This window comes from Anastrepha obliqua, chromosome 2 (genome assembly GCF_027943255.1).
Source record: "Anastrepha obliqua isolate idAnaObli1 chromosome 2, idAnaObli1_1.0, whole genome shotgun sequence".
In the NCBI taxonomy this organism is placed as follows: Eukaryota; Metazoa; Arthropoda; class Insecta; order Diptera; family Tephritidae; genus Anastrepha; species Anastrepha obliqua.
The window spans coordinates 120,557,491-120,581,885 of record NC_072893.1 but is presented as its reverse complement, the minus strand read 5'-3'; the positions used below and the strand labels follow the sequence as shown (position 1 = coordinate 120,581,885).

The 24,395-nt window shown below is 36.6% G+C and overlaps 1 protein-coding gene and 1 long non-coding RNA gene across 2 annotated transcripts; one reads left to right on the top strand and one right to left on the bottom strand.

Annotated features, from left to right (window-relative positions):
• Window positions 1-1,485: 1,485 nt before the first annotated feature.
• LOC129237318 (uncharacterized) lies at window positions 1,486-13,269 on the top strand. Its single transcript, XM_054871989.1, has 5 exons — window positions 1,486-2,601; window positions 2,761-3,902; window positions 9,006-9,284; window positions 9,355-9,523; window positions 9,623-13,269. The coding sequence occupies exons 2-5, from the start codon at window positions 3,026-3,028 to the stop codon at window positions 12,828-12,830; spliced, it is 4,533 nt and encodes a 1,510-aa protein (XP_054727964.1). The 5' UTR covers window positions 1,486-2,601; window positions 2,761-3,025; the 3' UTR covers window positions 12,831-13,269.
• On the bottom strand, window positions 4,923-5,566 carry LOC129237319 (uncharacterized). The gene is made up of 3 exons (XR_008581752.1): window positions 5,466-5,566; window positions 5,205-5,400; window positions 4,923-5,146 (listed from the first exon to the last, which is right to left on the bottom strand). It is a non-coding gene; the product is annotated as an uncharacterized LOC129237319 (long non-coding RNA).
• Window positions 13,270-24,395: the final 11,126 nt, after the last annotated feature.

Here is a 24,395-nt window from a genome sequence, read left to right as displayed (position 1 = left end):
TTATATGCACCAAGGCGATTTGTATGCCCATAATTTTCAAATTTTTTGTAAACTTGTGCCGCTATTGCAATGTCGATTCATAGATGTTGCCTTCTTTTTCACACAATTTTAATTTCCTGATTTTTAAATTTTTTTTTTAAATAAACGCAAATATTCACTATTTATGGAAAGGACCAAATGAAAATTGATGGCTCCCTTGGAAATATTTAAGAACTTTTTTATAAAGAAAACTCAGTACTTGAAAAAATAATTTTTCCACAATTATTAATTTTTATCTTACAGAAGTTTTTGTGCATAAATTTAAAAATATATTTACTGAATTGATACAGTGAACCGACCTAGCCAAATTTATGTTCTGTTATGAATATAGAATACTTGTTGAGAGTCAATTTTTCACAAATTCTTTCCAAGAATATTATATGAACAAATTTATGAACGCAATTTTAGGGTAATGAGATTTATGCCTTCAGAATACCCACCAAGCTAATACCGAGAGTCATCTGACTAATTTTTCTAGAATACAGAGATATTGAATTTTTATAAACAGTATTTCATGGGTATTTAAATACCCTTTACAATCAACATTTATCTGGATTGTTGCTTGTTTGGGAATACAATTATCATTTACGATAATTTATTCAAATAAAAAAATAAAATATCCTGATAAATATTCTATATACCACCCATTTTCCCATTATCTTATCGCGCTGCATATGTACAATTATTTTCAACGGCTTATGCCCATAGTACCAATTACGTGCATACAACACAACGACCAAATTGCCCGGTTGCCTGTTTGCCATGAACAGAGTGGAAAAAAATTCCACATCGTATAGCAACAATATTACAACCTTAGCTACAAACCGACCCAACAATATATTTAGCAACACTGAGTTTCAGTGGTGAAGCCACGAAGCGAAGCATCACATAAAAAGGGGAAGAAAATATAAACGAGTCAAGAAATGGGGGAAAATATACAGAGTACACAGGGTCAAACTGAGCGTACATTCATTTGTATATGCATGTTATGTTCCGCAATTATCTCTTTTATAATATATACAAGTAAATAGCGTGTGGAGACTATAATAGAGGATTTTCGCTTTAAAAATTAGTTTGACACTGGTATTTGAACAAATTTCTATTGAAGAATACTTAGTTACACAACGAAATACTTCGTCTGGCCGCCTTCTTCTAGAAGATAAACCAGTGCAAAAATGCAAACGTCTCTAGCACACCCTGTAGTGAATAATTTCGAAATAATATGAACTGAAATGTAATGGCCTCGGGAGACGGTCCAGCATGCTTGACTGAGCTTTGTGTGTGTTAGTGCAGTCGGGTGTCGTCGTGTCACACATACTTGTTGTCGGCTTTTGAATGATGAAAATCAAAAATTTTAGATATTAGCGTCAATCAGCCGACACGCACACATATAAAGTTCTCGTCAAACAATGCTTGACCGTCACCCGAGGCCATATATAGCACACAAGTAAGCATTGAAGTAGACTGGCGACATGCAGGCAACCGACAATCGACAACCGACAACGGGTATTATAGATAGCCATAGCCCGTGCAAATGAGTGCTGTGTGTGAGTATCAGATAAAGCGCCGATTGAATGTGTGTAAGCGGGAAAGCAATAAGAAACTGCTGTGAAGTAAATAGATGGTAGGTATGGAGGAGACGAAGCGATACAATGAGTGCGTTTGCCAAACGAGTGACGATAGTTGAAGTAGAAGGTTGTAAAATGACATTTCAACCGTTTCGGTGATCAAAGCAAATTGATTAACGCGCCAAAAGTAGGCAAAAAATACCATTGGAAGTGCAAAGAAATGTCAGCGTCAAGTGCAACACTGCACCCAAGTGTCAAATTTGAAGCTAATAAGGACAAAAATAAATAGTACAAATTTATGTGAAGTGATATAGAAAAAAAAATTCAGTTTTGTATCATATAAATGTATAGAGAAATCCAAGTAATGTGTAAAAAGTCTCTATTCAATAGAGAACATATTGTATAGAAAAGAGAAATTCAAATACATTCACAAACAACTTTTATATACGGCAAACATATAAGTGTTCGAATTTCGGTGGAAATGGTATAAAATATAGAAAAACAAGTACAAGGCAAGGCAAGGCAAAACGCAGAGACAAGTAGTGCAACAACAAAAAGCGAACTGTAAAAATACAGGGTTGTATGTGTGCAGCTAATAAAATAAAATAACTCGAGCCAGTTCACCACACCTCAGCCAACACACAATCAGTAATGCGGTAGACAGAGAGAGCAAGGCCTATATACAATACTTACGTTGGATGTGTGCGTCATCTCACTTTGGCCTTGTTTGACAGTTCACTGTATTTGACTTGGGCACAGTCGTATCTGGGTAATATTGGTAGTGAGTTGTGGCAATTAAGTGTAGATTTTAATTTGTGCAATGCTGGTTAAAAAGTTGTCGACAATGGTGAAGAATATTTTAAACTTGATAATAAATTTGGGAAAATATCAAAATATTAATAATTTGTGATGCAGTGGAAAATAAAGTTAGTGTTTTATGAAGGAAGTGAAATTGGTGCAGAAGGAAGGTGAATGTAAAAGCAGGCGCAAGGAGGTAAATATACCAAAACTTTTGTGCTGTGAATCTCTAGGCCTCTAATTTAAGAGGCCGCGAAAAACGACGAAGTAATAAACTTGCCTCCTGCGACATCTTTGTCAATTTCACTACTAAATGAAAATAAAATTTTATAATCGAATACAAAAATTTTTCAAGACGTAAAAATTGAATTTCATATAAAGACAAGAGGCAACCAACAACAACGAAAGCAAAAGAGTGACATCGAAGTGAGAAGTGTCAGAAGCAAAGAAACAATGTTATAAGTAAATAAAAGAGGTGGAGAAGAAATATAGCAAAAACCAGAGACAGAAAAGTGGAGAAAAAAGTAAAATAAAAAAGGCAAATATATACTCGCTTCAAGGGTTTGTATGTGAAGCACCAATTGTGCGTCCATCTCTTTTTCTCATATTGCGTGTGGTAAATGATGAGCGAGCGTTCCAGTTGTCAAGTATTAAATGCAGCAACAAATTATATACGAGCGGAAACCCTGACGCCAGCGGCAGTCAAAATAAACGATTGTAAATGGCAAGCTGGTTTTTACATTAATCGAAAGCAGCAGCAGCAGCAGGAAAAATATCAGCAACGGCTACAGCGACGACAAAACGAGTGCGAGTACAATCAGCGAAAACTCTCGACTCGAAAACAATTTCACCATAGTTGTTGCCACCAGAACAACGTTCAGAAAGCAACTAATGCTAAAATGTTGCAACAAGAGCAACGCCAATTAGCTTATGGCAAAACTATGCATGAATTAACATTCCCGAAATATAATCAAACAGCAAACAATTTAACAAAAGCTAAGAATATTAACAGTAACCCAACAACAAAAACATCTATAATGACCACTGTACTTGACTCCAGTATTCCTCGTCATCAGCAAATGCAACAGGATAGCAACACGAACACAACAGCGAATTGCATGAATGACACAAACTTAGCATCGCCACCACCACCCCCAGCTTCGCAAAATGTTGGTGGTTTGAGTGGTGGTACTCAACCTTCAACCATCGGGGTCAATTTACGCGTCACAGGCCAATGCAGCCAGGGTGGGCGTAAATATATGGAGGATTACTTCTCGGTGGCCTATCAACAATCGGAGAATGCCAAAGATCTTGAGTATGCATTTATTGGCATTTACGATGGACATGGTGGCGCAGAGGCGGCTACATTTGCCAAAGAGCATCTTATGATGCAGATAATCAACCAGAAGTCCTTTTGGTCAGATTCGGATAACGATGTGTTGCGTGCAATACGCGAGGGATACATTGCGACGCACTATGCAATGTGGCGGGATCAAGGTATGCGAAAAGAGAGAAAAAGAAAATTATTTTTTCATTAGCACCATTCTTTAGAGTACCTCAAAATGTAAGAACATCTCCCAAACGAAACTTGAACCTTTTTACTCCTAGCCTAAATCACTGTAACTGCTAATATTATATTTGTATATGTAACTGTAGTAGTTACAAAGTAGTAATGTGACAATAGTTACAAAATTACTAAATTTAATAGTGTTTGAGCGCCAGTTTTTCAGTTAAACTAAGTTTAACTTACCAATTTTCGACTATTTACCTCAGTTTAAAAAATTCACCACAGTTAAATTAGCACTGTGAACTGGCACTTAGAGAAGTATGCATGGGTGAGAAATAGGGAAGACGAGCGGATACAATCAATTTCAAAGACGTAATGTGAACTATCTATCACCGATTCTAGTATAATAGCTTTATTCTTTTGCACTCGACCTGCAAAAGAGCGTTAGGAGGTTATTGAATAGCGTGGAAATCAACAAGACAAAATAAGCTTCTCGATAAGTAGTGGTGTAGGGTAAAAAAGTGCCCTTGTGGATGGGCTGCTGTAAAGTATTTGGGAAATTCTAGCTAATCGTTCAACTTTTGGACACAAATAAAGTCAAGGCGCACGAGTCGAAGGGCCTGGCAATCAGTGCCTCTTATTTCATGTAAAAATAATTGTATTGTTCTTTCTCGTGTTATAAATAAATAAAACCAAGGCACATTCCGTACGATTTGGTGGTTTGATTGTCAAAGTGATCTGCTTTTTTGTTGTTGTTATTTCGTATTTTTGTTTGCATTAAGATACAAATTTTGACATTCAAACCACCACATTTTCAACACGAAGTACACATAAAAGTAAAATCAAAGCGCATTAATTAAAGGCTGTGGCACTAGACCAAAAATAAAATTTTGTACATTTAATTGTCAAAGAAAAGTATTGGCAAAGTATAAAACAAGGAATGAATTCGCCTTGTTTCACTCTGGGCTGACAGCCACATGTACACGGCGAAAAAAAGTAAATAAATCAGCTGATTTATCGATACCACCTTTAATAGATTCGCCTTGAGTAAAATACATGTAAATTTTGTTTATGTACTACTGCTACTTTCACCTTTAATGGCGTCGCCTTGAATAAAATGAAACGCCAAGCTGCAGAATACGCATAAAACGAGACAAAATAGAGCAACTGTAAGCAAGTGTGGAAATAATCGATTTCGAGTGTTCTTTTGCAGATCGGATGCACAAAAATTCAGCTAATAATAAAAGTATGGAATTTACAATATTCAGGCAACGGCTTCGGCGGTCTCTTACCTTATAATTGTATATAAATGCTAACAAATTTTCCACAACATAAGCCATTTCCTAGATCACCCTAGGTCTCTTTTATTCGTGTGATCGACGCGCATTCCATTCACTGTGCGGCTGATTGGCCCATATTGTATCGCACTTAAATCGATAATTTTCTTATTTTGCGCATTTCTTAAAGCAGCGGTAGTTCTTTGCAAACCTAATAAAAAATTCAATTTGTTAAATAATAATAATTTTGTTAATTGTTGTTCGCGAGAGGCTTACGAAAAAATTGAAATTTCACTAAATTGATTTATTCCTTGGCGGTCTGTATTTGAAAAAAATGTACATATGTACATGAAATTTCACCATACAACGAACAAATGGTGCTGTCACAGTAAGTAACCTTAATTCGTGTGGATTTAAAATAAATTTTCCCCCCAAACGTTTATTAAACATACAGTGTACAGTGTGGGGAAGAATAATGCAGTAAAGGCACATTCGTAGTGGAATATTCCCGCACATACAATCACATACCAAATACAAAATGTATGAAAATGAGAAACTGCAAAAGTAAAATACAGATAAAGTGGAGATATGGTGGAAGTAGCGCGACAACACTGGCATACATATGAGCGCCGAAACGGGAGCGATTCGTATATCGATGATACAAATTTGTGTATGTGTTTGCATGAATGCCGAGTATTATAGCTCTGGTGATTTCACTTATGTAAAATGTTTGCCTTGCTACCCTTGCAATGAGCCAAAGCGAGCAAAATAGTGGTGTGTTTCTATACGTACGGAAAAGTTTCTGAAATATTATTTACTTTGCATGAGACTTTTTTAAATGGTGGAATGATGACACTGTACAGTGGTGGTTTATTATGGTAGGCGAATAATGTAGTGGTGTGTGGGTAGTAAATAGCTGAAAATAAATCCGACAATGCACAGAGTTTCAGTGAAATTTCTAGGTACTCGATTTGTGTGGTAACTCATGTTTTTGAATCTTATGAAAATTTCCGTCTGTGCTGAAGTATTAATGTCAGAATATATAGGATAATAGCATTAAGAAAGAAAAATATTTTTAAGGCATTTTGAGTTTATATGCTATGTATAAACATAATCCTCAAAATTACCTACTTCTAATTTCTTACGAAATTTTAAGCTATACGTGTTTAAGGGGTTATATACAGTTAGAAGGCCGAAAAAAGAGCGAATTTTACAGATTTTTTTCTGAGAAAACTTTTAAATTTATTGATCTAAAAATTTGTGCACATTTTATGTTATTTTTTAACTGCATTTAAGACTTAGTATTAGTAAAAATATTTATTTGGAAAGGAGCTACATTAGATCTCCGGGAGCTCCTCTCAAAAAAGACGTTTTGAGGCGACCACTATATCTCTGAACTAGATCCTCTGAAATTAAAAAAAACCAAACAGATTTCATTAAAGTAGTGATAAATCTAGTAATTAATCGAAGGAATAAGCAAAATAATTTTTTTCGACAAAATGGCGGTTTCCCAAAAAAAAAAAAAAAAAATCGATTTTGGACCAAAATTTCGGGATTAAATTGTTCACAAAAAAAAAAAAATTATCGGTGAGAAAAAATCTTCGATTAATTACTAAAGAATATATTTAAACGCTCGTGTTAAAATTTCAGACTAATCGGTTTAGCCGTTTTCGAGTAAAGTTGGTCACCGACTTTGAAAACACCAATTTTGAGAAAAACGCGTTTAAAGTTTGCTTTGTACTTTCAAGCACCCTGAAACGCCTTTTCAAATTTGCGTGTAACTTCGAAAATATTCACCGGAACGATATTAAATTTTCTATGTGTATTCTTAAATATATGTACATTAAGAAAAAAAAATTGATTTTTGGAAAATTCTAACTGTATATAACCCATTAAGACCAATTACTTAATTCAAGGCCAATTTACAAAATTTTTAAATAAACGCTTTCTATTTTTCAAATTGTCTTTAATATTAAAGTTTAGAAATCTTTCAATTTTTTCACTGAAATATCATTTTATTTAATAATGGGTTTACATATAGCTAGATTATCTACTTTTTCGAGCTTACCCATACAAAATTTCTCTCCCGAATCACGAGACTATAGAATAATTTGAGATTTTAATCATACTTTTTCCCATACAACTCTGTGTTATCGATAATTATTATTACGAATGTAGGAAAAGAGGCTTGCGGAGATATTTCTAATACAATTTTTGTCAATTATTATTAATTTTGCGTTCATATTACAGAAAAAAGCGTGTGGGTGTAGTCTTTTGGGTATGTTATGGCTTATTTATTATAAAATGTAATATCGAATTTCGCATGCATATTGCTATTGGAGGTCTCATAATGGTATCAAAACGGCGCTTTAGTGCTTGAGGAGTGCCAGACTGGCACTTCAACCATTTCACCTACCTACCTAAACAAACCAAAATCGCTAAAATATTCCACCAAACGACTTTCTACGATGAAAAACCTTTCAAAACAGTCTCGACAGCTGATTGTCAATTTTGCAGCTAATTTGCTATATGTAAACGGGTAGGAAGATTACCTTTTGTGGATTTATTGCTAATCAATGCATATGTAAGCATACCTTAAGTTATAAAGAAAATACCACTGAATTGAAGGTGAACGTAGTTAATGACCGATTTTTGAATATCAACCTGACTTTAAATTGGAATAAAATATTGCAAGGTATTCAGGTAGGTAGGTAGTAATGACTCACTTAGACCTTGTCGTAGATCCATTGTGATACTACTGGAACTTTTCCTACCTTATGGGTATCTTTTTAAACCATTCTTGAGCTTTTATAAACGAGCAAAGCTACATTAGATTAAGATGCACTATATTCGCCCCATATTGCAAAGCAGGTACACAAATATAACGGTATTTTCGTATATCACATCATGTAAATTATATCACATCACAGCACAAAAAACTTCGTGACGAACTAATTAAAATGTGCCAGCTAAATTCATTTAGGAGACATGTTGTACACTCGGTCGATAATTGAATTGCAGCGTGCATACATTGTTACCCTTGTTTTAATGCAACTCTGAGTAGAGTAAATTCACCTATTTTTTCCAATTAAAATATGCCGCTAGCTGTAGCCGTTCACCCGTGGCCTTAATACCCCACTCTTCTGTGGTGTTAATTGTAATACTCACCTATCAATAAGCAGCGCACATATCAGCCGCATTTTGACATTTGAAATCACACTTAAGTTTTTTTATTTTTGCCTTTCGTTTATACGCGTTTGCGAAATATGTTTTACGCTATTTGTCACACTCCCTCTTTACGCATTGCTGATTATCTTTTTTATAGCCTTCTTCTTTGTTATTCTTTTGACGACAACATTAGTTAAATATGTATGTAGCTGTAAACCACTTGTACTTTAATGTTTTGTTGATGTTAAGGTGAGGATGTAAACAAAAAAAAAAGCGCCTTTTGTTATGGAGCAGCAGTGCAGTTGCATGAACCAGGGCATAATTGGTTCATAGTGCAGTTGCTGGACAAAGGTGGATATTGGCGAAGGCAATGATGAGGTGAAGATAATTTTTTGTTGCATTTTTTTTTTTACTTTTTTTTATAGTATTTGTTTGTTAAATCGTTAGGATATTTAAAATTCAAATCGAAACATTTAAATAATAAAATAATTGACGAAGTATTTGCAAAAAATGTTTATTTGAAAATGCACGCCAATTTGTATGAAAATTTAATTAAGAGATGTTTACTACATTTACATATCAAGAAAACTTTCATTGCTACCTTCAAAAAAGTATATTAATTATTTTGTATTATATGCATATTTGCAGAAAATTGGCCAAAAACAGCCAACGGCTTGCTCAGCACAGCGGGTACAACTGCCACCGTTGCCTTCATACGCCGTGAGAAGATTTACATTGGGCATGTCGGGGATTCGGGCATTGTACTCGGCTATCAGAACGAGAATGAAAAATTCTGGCGCGCTAAACAGCTTACTGTCGATCATAAACCAGAATCCGCAGAGGAACGTGCACGTATACAACGTTCAGGTGGTAAAGTGGTAGTCAAGACCGGTGTACCGCGAGTCGTGTGGAATCGGCCGCGTAGTGGTATGTGGTATACAAAAACGATTAATTTGAAAAACGAAAAATTCAATATGTTTTTTATATTTTAAAACAGCTGGTCACAGAGGACCCATACGGCCCAATACACCCATTGATGAAGTTCCCTTCTTGGCAGTAGCACGTAGTCTAGGTGACCTCTGGAGCTATAATTCCATGCGCAATGTATTTGTAGTTAGTCCAGATCCAGATGTGCAAGTAATCAAAATAAATCCAAAGACTTTTAGGTAAGTCTGAAATCAATAATTCACACATTCATTCTTATTCTATTCAAATGTGTTTATAGTTTTTTTTTACTAAAAAATGTTTCCCTTTTTCCCTTTTAGATGCTTGATTTTTGGTACGGATGGTTTGTGGAATGTTGTAACCCCACAAGAGGCAGTCGAAACCGTTTACGAAAGAGAATGCATTAATGAACGTCTCCAAGCATATGCGCATATCGATAGCAGCAATATTGAATGGACGAACCCCAGTAAGGGCTTGGTAGAGCGCGCATTAAAGACATGGGCCTCTAAAAGGATGCGCGCTGATAATACGTCCGTCGTCACGGTCATACTTTATCCGCCTGGCAATGAAACAGCAAATGCTAACTGCATTGGTGCGAATGCGTTGCCATATAACAACTTACCAAACGGCGCATGTGGTCTGGAGTATGCAGAAGTAAGTGCCGAAGTCCCCGCAACCGATTGTGGTATTACTTATGAGGAAATAGCAGAAAAACATGCCATGCCTGAAGCCTTCCGCGATTTCGATTACTTCCTTGAAGAGGAAGCGCTGAACACCTCACTACAGTCGCTCAATGCCGATAACAGTGGCCCAAAATATTGCAATGACGAGCTATCGTATTATCATAATTGGAGTTGGGAGGAGCGTCAGTCGGAATGTGTGGGCGATTATAATCACCATACGGCGACTTTAACAGCGCACAGCGATGTTAGCATTTGCAGTAAGGCCATATCAGGCGACGATGGTATCACAAGTAATACTACTAATCATTTTATAGCAAATGAAGCTGATGAAAATGCTGTGGACGGCGTGCATAGTGGCGAAGTTAGTGATGACACAAAAAAGGAGTCCAACGATCTTAATTATACCCATTACAGCGCTGACACTTCATCCAACTCGAATATGTCAAGCGATGTGAGCAATGAATTAGGCAATGCAAGCTTTATGACATTTGCTGAGTCCTATAATTCATTTCTAAATGAACAAATGTCACATGACAGCTCAAGTAGCTCCAACTCCAATTCAAATTGTCAGATTATTAGCGGCACGAATGAAATATTACAGGAACAACAGCGCTATCAACAGCAATGCATGTCCGAGGAGGAAGGCTATTCGCTAACTAAGCTAGAAACTCGGCGCGAGCAACAACGCTGCAGTGGTGGTGTGCAGACATTCAAAATTTTCCAAACTCATGGCACAAGTGGCACAAGTTACGTGCCGCAACGCCAGCCTTACGAAAACAATCGCAAACAAGAACAAGCGGAAGTGCAGCGACAACACGCAGTCGGGCAGTCCACACCTACGCCGCAACTATTCCTTGAAGAGACACGCGAATTGGAGGAAGCGCTTACCTGGGAAACGGAATGCTCTACGCTGAGCACGACAATGAATCGGTTTCTGAATTATCCACCAGACCCGCAGAAGCCACTTGAGTTGAATTCGTTGTTGCAGCAAGAACGCGAAGAAGAGCAACAGGTCGCCTATGAACGACTCGAAATGCAGCGCAAATTAGCGCACCCAGTTGTGGTGGAGGAGCTGCTGGAAAACGGCAGTAATAATAAATTAGAAGCTGTTCAGCCACTAATGCACCCAGCACCGATTGATGACGCCGAAGATGTATTGATTGAGGAGTATATTGAAGATGAAACCGAAAGTGCGGAGCGACAGCAAATGGAAGACAACACAGCACAAAAAGATGCAAGAGTACAAATCAATGAAGTCTCGTCCAGCATGTCCGATCAGACGGAATGTGATAGCAATTCAGTGAAGCCGTTGGTGGCCCCCTTAAAACAAACTTCAAAAGTCATTGAGAAAATTGAAAAAATTGAAATTTTGCCACAGAAAATAGAGTCAACGAAATTGGAGCGCTTGGTGCGCCATCCACTAATGCCACACAAGTCGTCGCCCCTGTCACATTACAAAAAAACCAAAGGATCTGCAGCAATGTCTACTTCAGTTTCAGCTTCGACTTCTGCGTCTTCTGTGCCAACCACTACCAGCGTAACTAAAAAGGCAGAAGTTGCCTCTTTTGACTTCACTTCCCGTCCACCAAAGGCATGTCCGGGTCGCACCTCGCTCAAGCGCTCACAGACGCAATTCCCCAATATACCCAATGAGAATGCACGTTTTAGCGAGACCACATCTTCGCACGAGCTGAGCAAAAGACGTCGCTACAACGAATACGTGTTGGGTGCGGTAAGCAGCACGAGCAACAACAATGACAACAATAGCACCAATAATGCGAGCAGCAGTGATAACAATAATTGTCGCAATCGACGCTGTAATAGAACTTCGTCGCCCGGTCTCCACAGAAACAGCAGCTGTGCCGCCATTGCCTTGGAGAAACGTCAACTGCGCAGCAATAGCGGTACCGTGGACTACTCGAAGCGTACTTTACGCACTCGCAACTCACTCACCAAAGACCTGAAGGCAAAAGCTGCGCTGACCACAACAATGCGACGCGTAACAACGCAATTTCTACACGACACAGCCGTCAGTCTCATGAACAGCAGGACGGCACTGGCGCAACAGCGTCAACGACGCAGTTCGGATGTAAATCACGCAGGTAGTTTGACTTTGAGTAGAAATAGCAGCGTGACGAGTAATAGCTGCAGCGGCAATAGCGTTGGACGTAGAGCGCGTGCTGAAAAGCTACTAGCAGCGAGCACTGATAATTTAGAGGCGGCCTTTTCACATGTCATCAATCTGCGTTCACGCAAAGTAGCGCATTTCGCTGTTGCTGCAGCGGCGGCAGCCGCAGCCGCAAGTCACACACAACCAACGCGCCGTTCGAAAGGCAGTGTTGTTGGTGTCGCCGGCGGTGGTAGCCCACTCATCTCCTCATCGGCGATGGTACTGCGGCGCGAACGACACAATTTACGCAGCTTGAGTACGCGCAATGCCGCAAGTGCCAGCCTAATGTCCAGCAATGGGCAACGAGAGTTTAGCTATGGAAAGACAACACGTAGCGGCGGAGGTGGCGGCCTACACGCCGCAGGCATATGCCCGTACGGCTTAGCGTCCAACGCAACACCCACGTCGAAATTGCTCAATGGAGCAGCAGGTGTGACAGTGGCGACACGGCCGCGCGCACACACACTGCTCATGGCAAAACCGACCGTGGGTGGCGGTGGGGGTGTTGCGACCGGCAGCATGGGCGTGCGTGGCGGTAATGGTGCAACGCCGATGACACAGCCGACTTCGTATGGGAAGCGTACAACGGCGCTGCGCAGTGGTGCTAACAGCGCTTGCGCCACATCAATGATGCTGACGCGTAGCGGACGAAATGGCAGAAGACTGAATCGTTAAATGGTAGGGAGGGAGGGAGTGTGCAGCTGGACGGCGTAGCGGCCGCAGCTGTTGCGCAGTTATTGCGAATTTATTAGTACAAAAATGCTCGAAAGCAAGCTAACACTTACGATTTTCATTGTCAAGGTTTGCACAGTTAAAAAAAAAACAACTAAACATTTTAAAATTGTAGAAATGTATGATATGTATAGGTAGATGTACTCTTGCAATAATCGTCTTCGAATGAGGAACGAAGAACACTTCAGTATGGTAATTGTATGCCAAATTTAAAAGGGGGAAAATGTTGTTTTTTTTACAAATTTAGTTGTTCGATTGGTTTCCGCTGAGATCGAAATATACCACACCGAATTTATTTGCCAACTTGAAAATTATGGAAATGGAGAAAATGAATAAAATACAGAAAATTGAATTTTGTAATAATGCGCATTTCTTTTAAAAATGTACAACTGTTATTTTCATAAATTTGCTATTTATTTGTCAAGTAAATAAACTAAAGCAATGCGAAATTTCTAAAATATGGCAATAGTAAATGTGAAGTGTGCAGAAGAAATGTGAAGACGAAGCCGTGTTTTGAGCGGAGATTACAGCAAAAAAAAGAAGAAAAATAATAGCTATTGTTCCTTTCATCACATTTATTTCCATGTAAATCGAAAGTATTTGTATTAGGCGCTAAGCTTTAATTAGAAAATTCATTTTCAAATTTACTTTTAAATCGTAAAAGATGCTACTAGTTGTAAGCGTTAGTTGTAGGCGCTCGTGAGCTCTTAGTTTTGTAAAAGAAATATTTTAATAGCACTAAAACACAATTGTAAGTAAACCATTGACATAAACGGCAACATTATTTTAAATAGTAGTAATATTTATTATATCATAATGTATGTATTTTTAAAATATTTTACGATCTACATAAATTAGTTTTGGTTTCTGTTTAAGATTAAGTTGTAAAATTAGTTTTGGTATCTATTTAAGATTAAGTTGTAAAATTAGTCGTTTTTCCTGTTGCGTTATATCTGTAAGAAGGTACCTTTAACGATAAACTGCAGTTGAATATTTTGAATTGAGTTTAGTTTAAAAGAAAAAAAAACATTTTATTACATTTTAAGTTAGTACACATTTCCTACGCCTAAAATTGACTTACACCCAAATTTCTAAAAGTTGAAGTAAATTTGAAATACTTTATAAATCGAAAATGTGTATGGAAATATTAATTTATAAAGCGTATTGAAAAAATTTTAACTTTTATGAATGAGGGTGTTTTAAAAACACAATTTAATAACTCATTTTCCATTTATTTTATTTCATTTATGTACATATAAAGTGTTTAGGGTTGGGTATATTGCATTAAATAATTAATGCAATAAGCGGATGGTTAAAACACTGAAAAACTGAAGATTTATTAATACCGAAATCTTATTTTAACTACTACTACAATCATTACTACCACTGCAAAATGCCCAACCTTGAGTGCGATAAGGCAGCCGCCATAGCCGTATAGTTTGGCACATTATGCCCAATTGAAAGTACCCAGACTCTAAAGGCTAGGCATGAAACACCAAATGATAGAAAAGCGCTTTTCTAAGATCGCCCGCCACTTGGCTACCATTATAAAAAACCAACTGCGGCATAAAACTGCAGCAACATCAAGACGTACACCACAAATAGGAGCAGCAGTTCAGTCAAACACCAAAAAGGGTGTAAGCACCAATTATATGCATATACAGTGAACGTCAAAAGAAAGTGTACGCACTGACAAGTTTTAACTATTTTTTATTTATTTTTAGATTTTAATTACAATAACTTTATATAAAAATATGATTCATACTACAACAAAAACCATATAATGCAAAGTTTCAAGCTTTGTACAAAATTTATAAAAATTCGACAAATTTTCATCAAAATTTCAAACGTTTTTATCAGAATTTCTGAAAAAATTTCCAGTATGCAATTTTTTAGCTCATTAAATTTTGTTAGTTTCGAACAAAAACCATATAATTCAAAGTTTCAAACTTTTTACAAAATTTCTAAAAAATCACTAAACTTTCAAACTTTTTAATAAAAATTTCTGAAAAAATGTCGACTATGCAATTTTATAGCATTTAATTTTCTTAGTTTCGAATTGCAAAAACCTTATAAAGCAAAGTTTCAAATTTACAAAAAGTTTATAAAAATTCAACAAATTTTTATCAGAATTTGTAGCTCTTTAATCAAAGTTTCTGAAAAAATTCCAACTTTTTTAACAGAGTTTATGAAAAAATTTAGGGTATGCAATTTTTTAGCTCATTAAATTTTGTTAGTTTCGAACAAAAACCATATATTACAAAGTTTCAAACTTTTTACAAAATTTCTAAAAAATCGGTAAACTTTCAAACTTTTTAATAAAAATTTCTGTAAAAATTTCGACTAGGCATTTAATTTTCTTAGTTTCGAATTAAAAAACCTTATAAAGCAAAGTTTAAAATTTTATACAAAGTTTATAAAAATTCAAAAAAAATTTTATCAGAATTTCTAACTCTTTAATCAAAGTTTCTGAAAAAATTCCAACTATTCCAACTTTTTTAACAGAATTTATGAAAAAATTTCAAGTATGCAATTTTTAACTCATTAAATTTTGTTAGTTTCGAACTACAAAAACCATGTAATGCAAAGTTGCAAACTTTGTGAAAAATTTATAAAAATTCGGCAAACTTTTTACCAAAATTTAAAAACTAAAAACAAAAATTATCAGAATTTCTAGGATGCCATATTATAGTTCATTAAATTTTGTTCATGCTCGAGTTTTGTATAAAATTTGTATAATACATATTCGCAAAATTTTCATCAAAATTTCAAACTTTTCACTTAGATTTTTTAAAAAATTTCGGGTATGCAGTTTTATAGCTCATTGAATTTTGCTATAATAAAGAGCAATTTTTAAGTGGTTCCAAAATCATATTGATTTATAAGAATTTTTTTCGGTTGCGCTCTTTTGCATTTTGTAGAAGGAAACACCCAACATCGCTAGCAAAAAAATTGTCAAAAATCAACACGATTTTTGAACCACTTTATTATAGCAAAATTCAATGAGGTATAAAATTGCAAAAAAAATTTTACTAAGAAGTTGCAATCTTGATGGAAATTTGCCGCATTTTTACAAATTTTATACAAAGTGCGAGACTTTGCTTTATAAGGTGCTTGTTGCAGTATGGACGATATTTTTACCGCAAAAAAAAATTGTAATTACAAAGTCTAACCCAGTCCAAATAAATCCGACCCAGCTCGACTTTAAGTTTAATAATGAAACGGGGCTTGGATGAGGTACTAAGATTAGTAGAGGGCACAGAAGACCATGAGGTCGAAGCGCAAACGTCCAATGAATCTAAATCTAATCTAAATAAATAGTCAAAACTTATCAATAAGTGGCGTACACTTTCTTTTGACACTAACAGTATATAATTTAATTTTTTCCTTCGTACTTTTGCATTTCACTTTTTTAATTTTTCACAATATTTTGCGTAAATTAAAAAAAAGAACAAGTTTTGTGTGCCTTAAACGTTTTAATCCAAAGCATTATTTTCAAAATTATAGTGGGTGATAATAACCAATATGCGCAACAACAACAAAAACATGCTCGAGCACAGTAATGGGGACTTGCAGGCTGTCTGCGCATTGGTTATTGTTTTGGTGAAGTCATAACTGACATTTCACGCCTAGCCCATAAGACAGATTGTACCGATAGCATTCATACATTTATATTCAACTATCGTAGGAATGGTTTATTGGAGGCATCTGCAAAATATAAAAATAATTTCACCCCTCCTCATCTGTTATGGATTAGCAATAAAAGACACCAATGTTTTGCATTATTACGTTTTACACGTCAAATTAACTGGACTAAAGAGAAAAAAAATTATAAAACCCTGGCGCATAAGTGCGCGTATAAGAATTAAAAATTCACGAAAAATATTTTTAATTTTAATTTTTTTTAATTTTTTTTTTTAATTTTTTTTTTAGTTTTTTTTTTATTTAAAAAAAATTTTTTTTTTTTTAATTTTTTAATTTTTTTAAATTTTTTTTTCTGCTGAAGCTCGCTTTAGCAATCGTATTTATGACTTTTCGAAAACTGCGCTTCTTATTATGAAATTGTACTTTCACCAAAATATATAGATGATTTATTTAAAAAAACAAAAAATACCTGTATTACTAGATATTAAGATGATTTGATCAAAGAATTACTCGGAACTGTTAAACGTAGTGCGTAAAAATAGTTTTTAAATACTTGTAGTAAAATGTAGGTTTTTATTAATTTATTAGCTTATATTAATTAGTTATAGGATTCTTAATGATTTTCTATAAGAATATAAATATTTGTGAAATTGATAATCGTATATGAAGTATACATACATACATACGTATATTGCATTTCATGTACGAGTATAGTTAAAAATGTGTAAAAATAAATATCAATAAATATATTTTTTATGAATTGCAGAAATAATTAACGCGCTTTCACTGAAATTTTCTTTAGTTGGTGTACGAGATTGTATTTTAGCAAATGGAAAATCCTGAGTACTCGATAGTAGTTTGCTGCAATGAGCACTTCGAACATTCTAAGTGATAGTCGGCCAGGCAGTGGCAGCTTTATCACCTTTTAAGGGTCAAATTTTCATACAATCTGTGTAGTGTATAGAGAGAATGGCTGTGTTCGTAAATGCAACATGACTTGCAGCATAAGCATCAGTGGCAACACTGCAAGTTTGACATTTGATACTTCTTATACAATTTTTGACAATTTGCAAATACGTTTGTTTGCATTTTTGAACGCGTATAATACTAAAATGGAAATTTTGCTGAATCTAACACTAGACGAAATTTGTGAGCAAAGAAAAGATAGATTTTCTTTAAATTTAAGAAAAAGAAGGCTATTGAAGTCAAAGAGAAAAACGTTTAGGTACAAATGTTTGTCTTTAAAAAGAAAAATACCTAAAAACAAATCGTTTATTAAAACAATAAAGTCATTTCCCGAGGACATTTTCTATTCCCATTTCCGAATGAATTGGGCCACTTTTAAAGTAAGGTTTTATAAGTTTTATGAAAATTAATAATTTATAGTTTCACTTTAATAATTTGCTGTTGGAGGAGTCATTGAGTGCCTTGTACCATAAACTTCACCGAAGTCCTCAAAATACCTCCAGGATGTAGCTTCTCTACCGGAAGAATTATTTCTTTTCTTAATGCGCTTGTACGTTACCAAGAGATTTAAGCATTTTCTCTGCGCTGTGGTACTGTCCAGTCTTATATTGGGATTTACATTTTTAACTTCGGTCACAACTTTCTTCCACAATACATTTTTTTTCCTTCTACCCGAATTAAACTCGTCCTCCATATTCAACCGTACTCTTAGCAATAACTGTGTCTCCGCATTACTGAGATTTTCACTAAAAATTTAAAAATAATAATTTATACAATTATTATTAACATAATTTAACTAAATTTCAATACAAAAATTAAAATAAAACAGTTTTGCTTACTTTTTATCAGACATCGTAGTTAAATGCAGTAAATGCAGTAAACAATTTTTTGATAGAAATTATGAGTGACAACTGATAGAATTGTTGTCTTTTTGAACGCTTGATTATTGCAGTGCTGCAATATTGGCATTTCTGAACGTTCTGTTTGTTATGCAATTGTAGTTTGCGCGTCATGTTGCATTTACGAACACAGCCAATAAGTAGATTTCGGGTCAGTAAGACTATGGAACGGAAGAAGCAGAAAAGTAACGGCAATGAGAAAGTTGCTAATATAGATTGGCTAAATAGGCAATGTCTACTACATTAATACGAGGGGTGCCTTTTATATGTCTGGATTAGAGAACAAAAACAAATTTTAATCATCGAAAATAACTTATTGTTTTTCAAAATATTCTCCATGAAGATCTATACACTTTTGCAGGCGTTTGAACCAATTGTCGCAGCACTTTTGCCACTCTGAATGAGGTACCTCCAAAACATCCATTCTGAATGCCGCAACCGCTTCTTCAAGTGTCGAAAAACGTTGAGCTCTCAGGTTTGTTTTTTACGTACGGGAATAAAAAGAAGTCATTCGGTGCCAAGTCAGGACTATACGACGGATGACCCATTAATTCGATGTTTTGGTGCTCAAAAATGCAGCTGTGGTATAGCCGATGTGTGAGAGCTCGCATTGTCCTGGTGAAGAGTGGTCCGTCTTTGGCGATTGGTTTTCCTAATTTCTTGGAAGACAACTGGCAAACAAATAGTTATGTACCACTCAGAATTTACTGTTCTGCGTTGTTGTAGTAGTACGGTTGCGACATGTCCAGTTTTTCCGAAAAAACAGGCGACCATTTGCTTGGAAGTGCTTCGTGCGCGAACAACTTTTGTTGAATTTGGCTCATCTTGAAACACCCATACAGTCGACTGCTGTTTACTTTCGGGCTCATACGCGTAAATCCATGGTTCATCACCTGTCACGATGTCATAGGCGTGTTTCGAAGCCCCGCGATCGTATTTTTTGAGCATTTCCTTCGACCAATCGACACGAGCCATTTTTTGAGCGATTGACAAATTGTGTGGGATCCAACGCGAACAAATTTTTGACGTGATAACGTCTTATAATTCGATTTAACAGGCTGCACGCACGAAAAAATGTGTCGTTATCTTGCTCATTAGTGTTACCTTGCTCATTGCCGTTACCTTTCTCATTAGTGTCACCTTGCTCATTGCCGTTACCTTGAATGAACTGCAAGCGAAAGCGCGGAACGAACGACAAAGCAAACGAACGGCAACGTTCGACATCTTGCTCTCTCCTATTTAAGTGAGCGTATATGTGTATGTATACGCGCATATGTACATATATAATATAAATTCACGTATTTGTATTTGCATATGCCTTCTTATTGATTTTTATTAATTTGATTTACTTGAAGAATTTAAAATAAAACCAAGTATGTTAATAATACCAGCTGTTTTAATGTTATTATTATTTTTTGACGTGATAACGTCTTATAATTCTATGTAGCCGGCTGCACGCACCAAAAAATGCGTCGTTATCTTGCTCATGCGTCGTTACCTTGCTTGAACAGCATGTTATGTTATGTTATGATATGTTATGTTATGTTATGTTATGCTATGTAATGTTATGTTATGTTATGTTATGTTATGTTATGTTATGTTATGTTATGTTATGTTATGTTATGTTATGTTATGTTATGTTATGTTATGTTATGTTATATTATGTTATGTTATGTTATGTTATGTTATGTTATGTTATGTTATGTTATGTTATGTTATGTTATGTTATGTTATGTTATGTTATGTTATGTTATATTATGTTATGTTATGTTATGTTATGTTATGTTATGTTATGTTATGTTATGTTATGTTATGTTATGTTATGTTATGTTATGTTATGTTATGTTATGTTATGTTATGTTATGTTATGTTATGTTATGTTATGTTATGTTATGTTATGTTATGGTGTGTTATGTTATGTTAGGTTAGGTTAGGTTATGGTGGTAGTCGGTCTGCACGACCAACTCACTTAGACCTTACAGGTCCGTTGTGATACCACTGTGCTACACGGGAACCTCGTTTATCTTCCTTCGTGGAACCATTTCGTGGCTCTTATGAAGCGTAGTATTGATGTCAACCCCACGCCAGACAGTTCTGTAAGAGAATTAAAAAAGTAATTACCTAGACAACCTGCTCTGATTTTAGCTAGGGCTGGACAATTGCAGAGGAGGTGCTCAACTGTTTCTTCCTCTTCCTCATCTCTGCAACTTCTGCAATATTCATGGGAGAAGACTCCTAGCCTCGAGGAATGCCTGCCAAATAGCCAGTGACCGGTTAAGCAAGCCACGACCTTCGAGATATTGTCTCTTGAGAGACTAAGCAATTCCTTTGTTCTTTTCTTGTTTATTTGCGGCCATAGTAGCCTAGCTGTTAGACACGTATCTTCATTTCTCCATGACCTATTGGCCTCTTGGATAAAGTGGTTTTTTATTATTAGTTTACTCGTGGCCATGGGTATTCCAATGGTACTTTTATCACTCAGCAGTTGGAGAGCGGTACCCTTTCTGGCTAGCTCATCTGCTTTACAGTTTCCCTCAATATCTCTATGTCCCGGAACCCAAATAAGGCTGATCTTGAATACGTCACTAATATCATTTAGAGCTGCCCGGCATTCCTGTGCAACCTTCGATCTTAGTGATGCCGCATTCATTGATTTGATGGCCGCCTGGCTATCCGAGAATATATTTATGATCGTTTTTGTTAGGGCGTGCGTATTTAGGTATGTAGCCACTTCTTTTATAGCTAATACCTCTGCCTGATAGACGCTGCAGTAGTCTGGCAGTCGAACGGATAGTTCCAGTCCTAATTCCATCGAAAAAACTCCGTAGCCGACCTTATCGTCTAGCTTGGAGCCGCCTGTGTAAAAGTTTAATTCCCCCCTTCTCCATGGCCTTCTTGTATGCCACTCCCTTCTTGACGGTATACTCGTCTTGAAGAGTCTTTCAAAGGTGAGTCTAGGGATAGAGTAGTCTATTTCTTGTTTATGACTATTCACAGAGTGCAAAATGGAAGCGCGGCCAAAGCACCGGTCTTTCCATAGCGCCATACTTTTTAATCTGAGCGCCGAGGCGGCGGCCACGTGTTTTCCTACCAGATTTAGGGCAGGTAAGTTGATTAGCACTTCCAGCGCTTTGTTTGGAGTAGTCCTTAAGGCGCCAGAGATGCACAAAAAAGCTGTTCTTTGGACCTTACTCATGGTTTTAGCGTAAGTCGCCTTTTGAGCAGATGGCCACCATACAAGTATTCCGTACATTAAGATTGGCCTAACTACCGAAGTATAGAGCCAGTGCGTAATACGGGGTGTAAGTCCCCATTTGATACCGACCGCTTTTTTGCAAGTGTATAATGCAACGTTGGCCTTCTTTACTCTTTCCTCAATATTAGATTTCCACGTGAGTTTCCTGTCTAATATGAGTCCTAGGTACTTGACGTTCTCTTTCAAAGGAATCTCCACACCCTTAAAAGTTAGCGGGGAGATTATAGGGAGCCTGTGTTTCTTTGTAAAGAGAATTATTTGAGTTTTTGAGGGGTTTATATCGAGTCCCCTGCTCTCAGTCCAGCTTCTAAGCGTGGCCATGTTAGAGCGCAGAATGTCCATAAGGGTGTTAGCATATTTGCCCTTAACGGCGATTGCTACGTCATCTGCGTAAGCTGTGACGTGGCAACCCCCTCTTTCCAGGGTCAGTAACAGGGAGTTTACTGCCAAAGTCCAAAGAAGAGGGGAGAGGATTCCACCTTGCGGTGTGCCCCTGCAGACCTTTCTGCTTAGAGTAGTGCTTCCTAATTTAGCCGTTACCTTTCTTTTGATGAGTATATCTTCTATCAGGGCTACGACATGTGGTTCAACTCCAAAATCTTCTAATGAATCTACTATAGCGTTTGCATTTATATTGTTGAAGGCGCCTTCTATGTCTACGAAAGCAACCAATGCAAACTCTTTGTCTGATAAGCTTTTTTCCACCAACCCGACTAGTGAGTGTAAGGCGGTTTCTGTGGACTTCCCTTTAGTATAGGCATGTTGCGCCGAAGAGAGCCTATTTAAAGGCACGACTCCCCGTATGTATTCCTCTATTATTCTCTCCAGGATCTTGAGAAGAAAAGACGTTAGAGTAATGGGTCTGAAGTCTTTAGGGTTAGTGTGTGAGGACCTACCTGCCTTGGGTATGAAGGAGACTTTTGCCTCCCTCCATCCTAGCGGAATGTGGCCCATGTTAAGACAACTTCTAATGACAATTTTGATATACGGCAGTACAATGCCCCGTGATTGCTGCAGTTCAGCGGGGTAGATACCGTCCGTTCCTGGCGATTTATAAGGACCAAAAGTATTAATAGCCCATTCGATTTTTGAGTGTGTGACTAAGAGATTTCCTAGGTCGGATTGCCTTTCATTATTGGCGGAATGGTTTTGTTCCACCGGCTTGTTTCCTGGAAAGTGTGTGTCTAGGAGAAGACCTAATGATTCCTCACTTGACGTAGTCCATGTATTTCCTTGACCTTGTAGGTAGCCTAGGTTGCATGGCGTCTTTGAAAGAATTTTTCTTAATCTGGCCGCTTCTGAAGTCTCTTCAATTTCTTTGCAATAATTTTGCCATGATTCACGCTGCGCAGTTCTAACTGCTTTTTTGTAGTTTTTTAATTCAGCCTTATAGGCTTGCCAGTCCTCTGACCTTCTCGTGGCCTTGGCCAGATTAAATAGTGTTCTATGGGATTGTCGTAGCGAGGTTAGCTGCTTGGACCACCAAGGTGGTTTAGACTTCCCTCTGGGTCGGACAACCGACAATGTTATGTTATGTTATGTTATGTTATGTTATGTTATGTTATGTTATGTTATGTTAATGTTAACTCATTCTCTATATTCATACAAAATATCTATCAAACAAATAAAATTAAAATTTTCTTTTGAAAAATGCAACCATTCAATTAGTATTTTCTTATGACGTTATCACGTCAAACTATCGTCAGTAAACCGACTTTACAGACAACCTCTTTTTTTTTTGATAGTCAAATGTTTATGCAATATTGAATGTATGCTGGTCCCACTAATGCCTAAGATTGTCTCAATCTCACGATAGGTCACATGACGATCTTGCAATATCGGTTCGCGCACAGCATCAAAGGTTTTCGGAACAACAACTGATTTTGGACGACCTTCACGAAATTCGTCTTGGAGTGAACTACGACCACGATTGAATTCACCATACCATCGATAAACACTGGTCCTTGATGGAGCTTCATCGCCAAAAAATGAATTAAGTTCATCCATGCAATGTTGCTGAGTTAATCCACGTCGAAAGTTGTGAAAAATAATCGCACGAAAATGTTCACGATTTAATTCCATTTTCGGACCGAGATGAATCTTTTAAGTTACTGTAAACAACACAAATAGCGCTGGTATTTCAAAACGTTCTGAGTACGTAAAAGCCAAAAAATGTCAAACCTTGCTATACAGCTGTCAGTTGCCAGATTGCAACACCAGGGTTGCCAAATCCCGAAATATAAAAGGCACCTCTCTAGGACTGTTACAACAACAACAACACTAAACCTGAAGTCTTGTTCCTCCCCATACATATACGGGGAATGTTGCTGACAGTCCTTGGCCGGATATAAATCCGGGTCGTTCCGGTTACGTAGAACCAACTGTCGTGGGAAATATACTTTGAACATAAGCAAACTGCCTTATTATTTCTAAATATAAAAAAATCAAATCAACAAAACCTGAGCTCTTCTTGGCGTTGACTGATTCTACATATATCTAAAGGGTTTTTCAATAAGAGGTGTTATTTTGATATTCAAAGAAAAATGATATTTTTTAATATAAATTATCGGATGTTTATTTCATTATAAAGAGGAAGGTATGCCGTTAATAGTGAAAAATAACATTAGGCAAATGACCCCACCACGACCACGCTTACAGGACGATATCCTTTTCATGAAAATTTCCGTAACCGAATTGCAAAGTGAGTGCCCTATGTCCACGATAGCCTCACGAATTTCATCT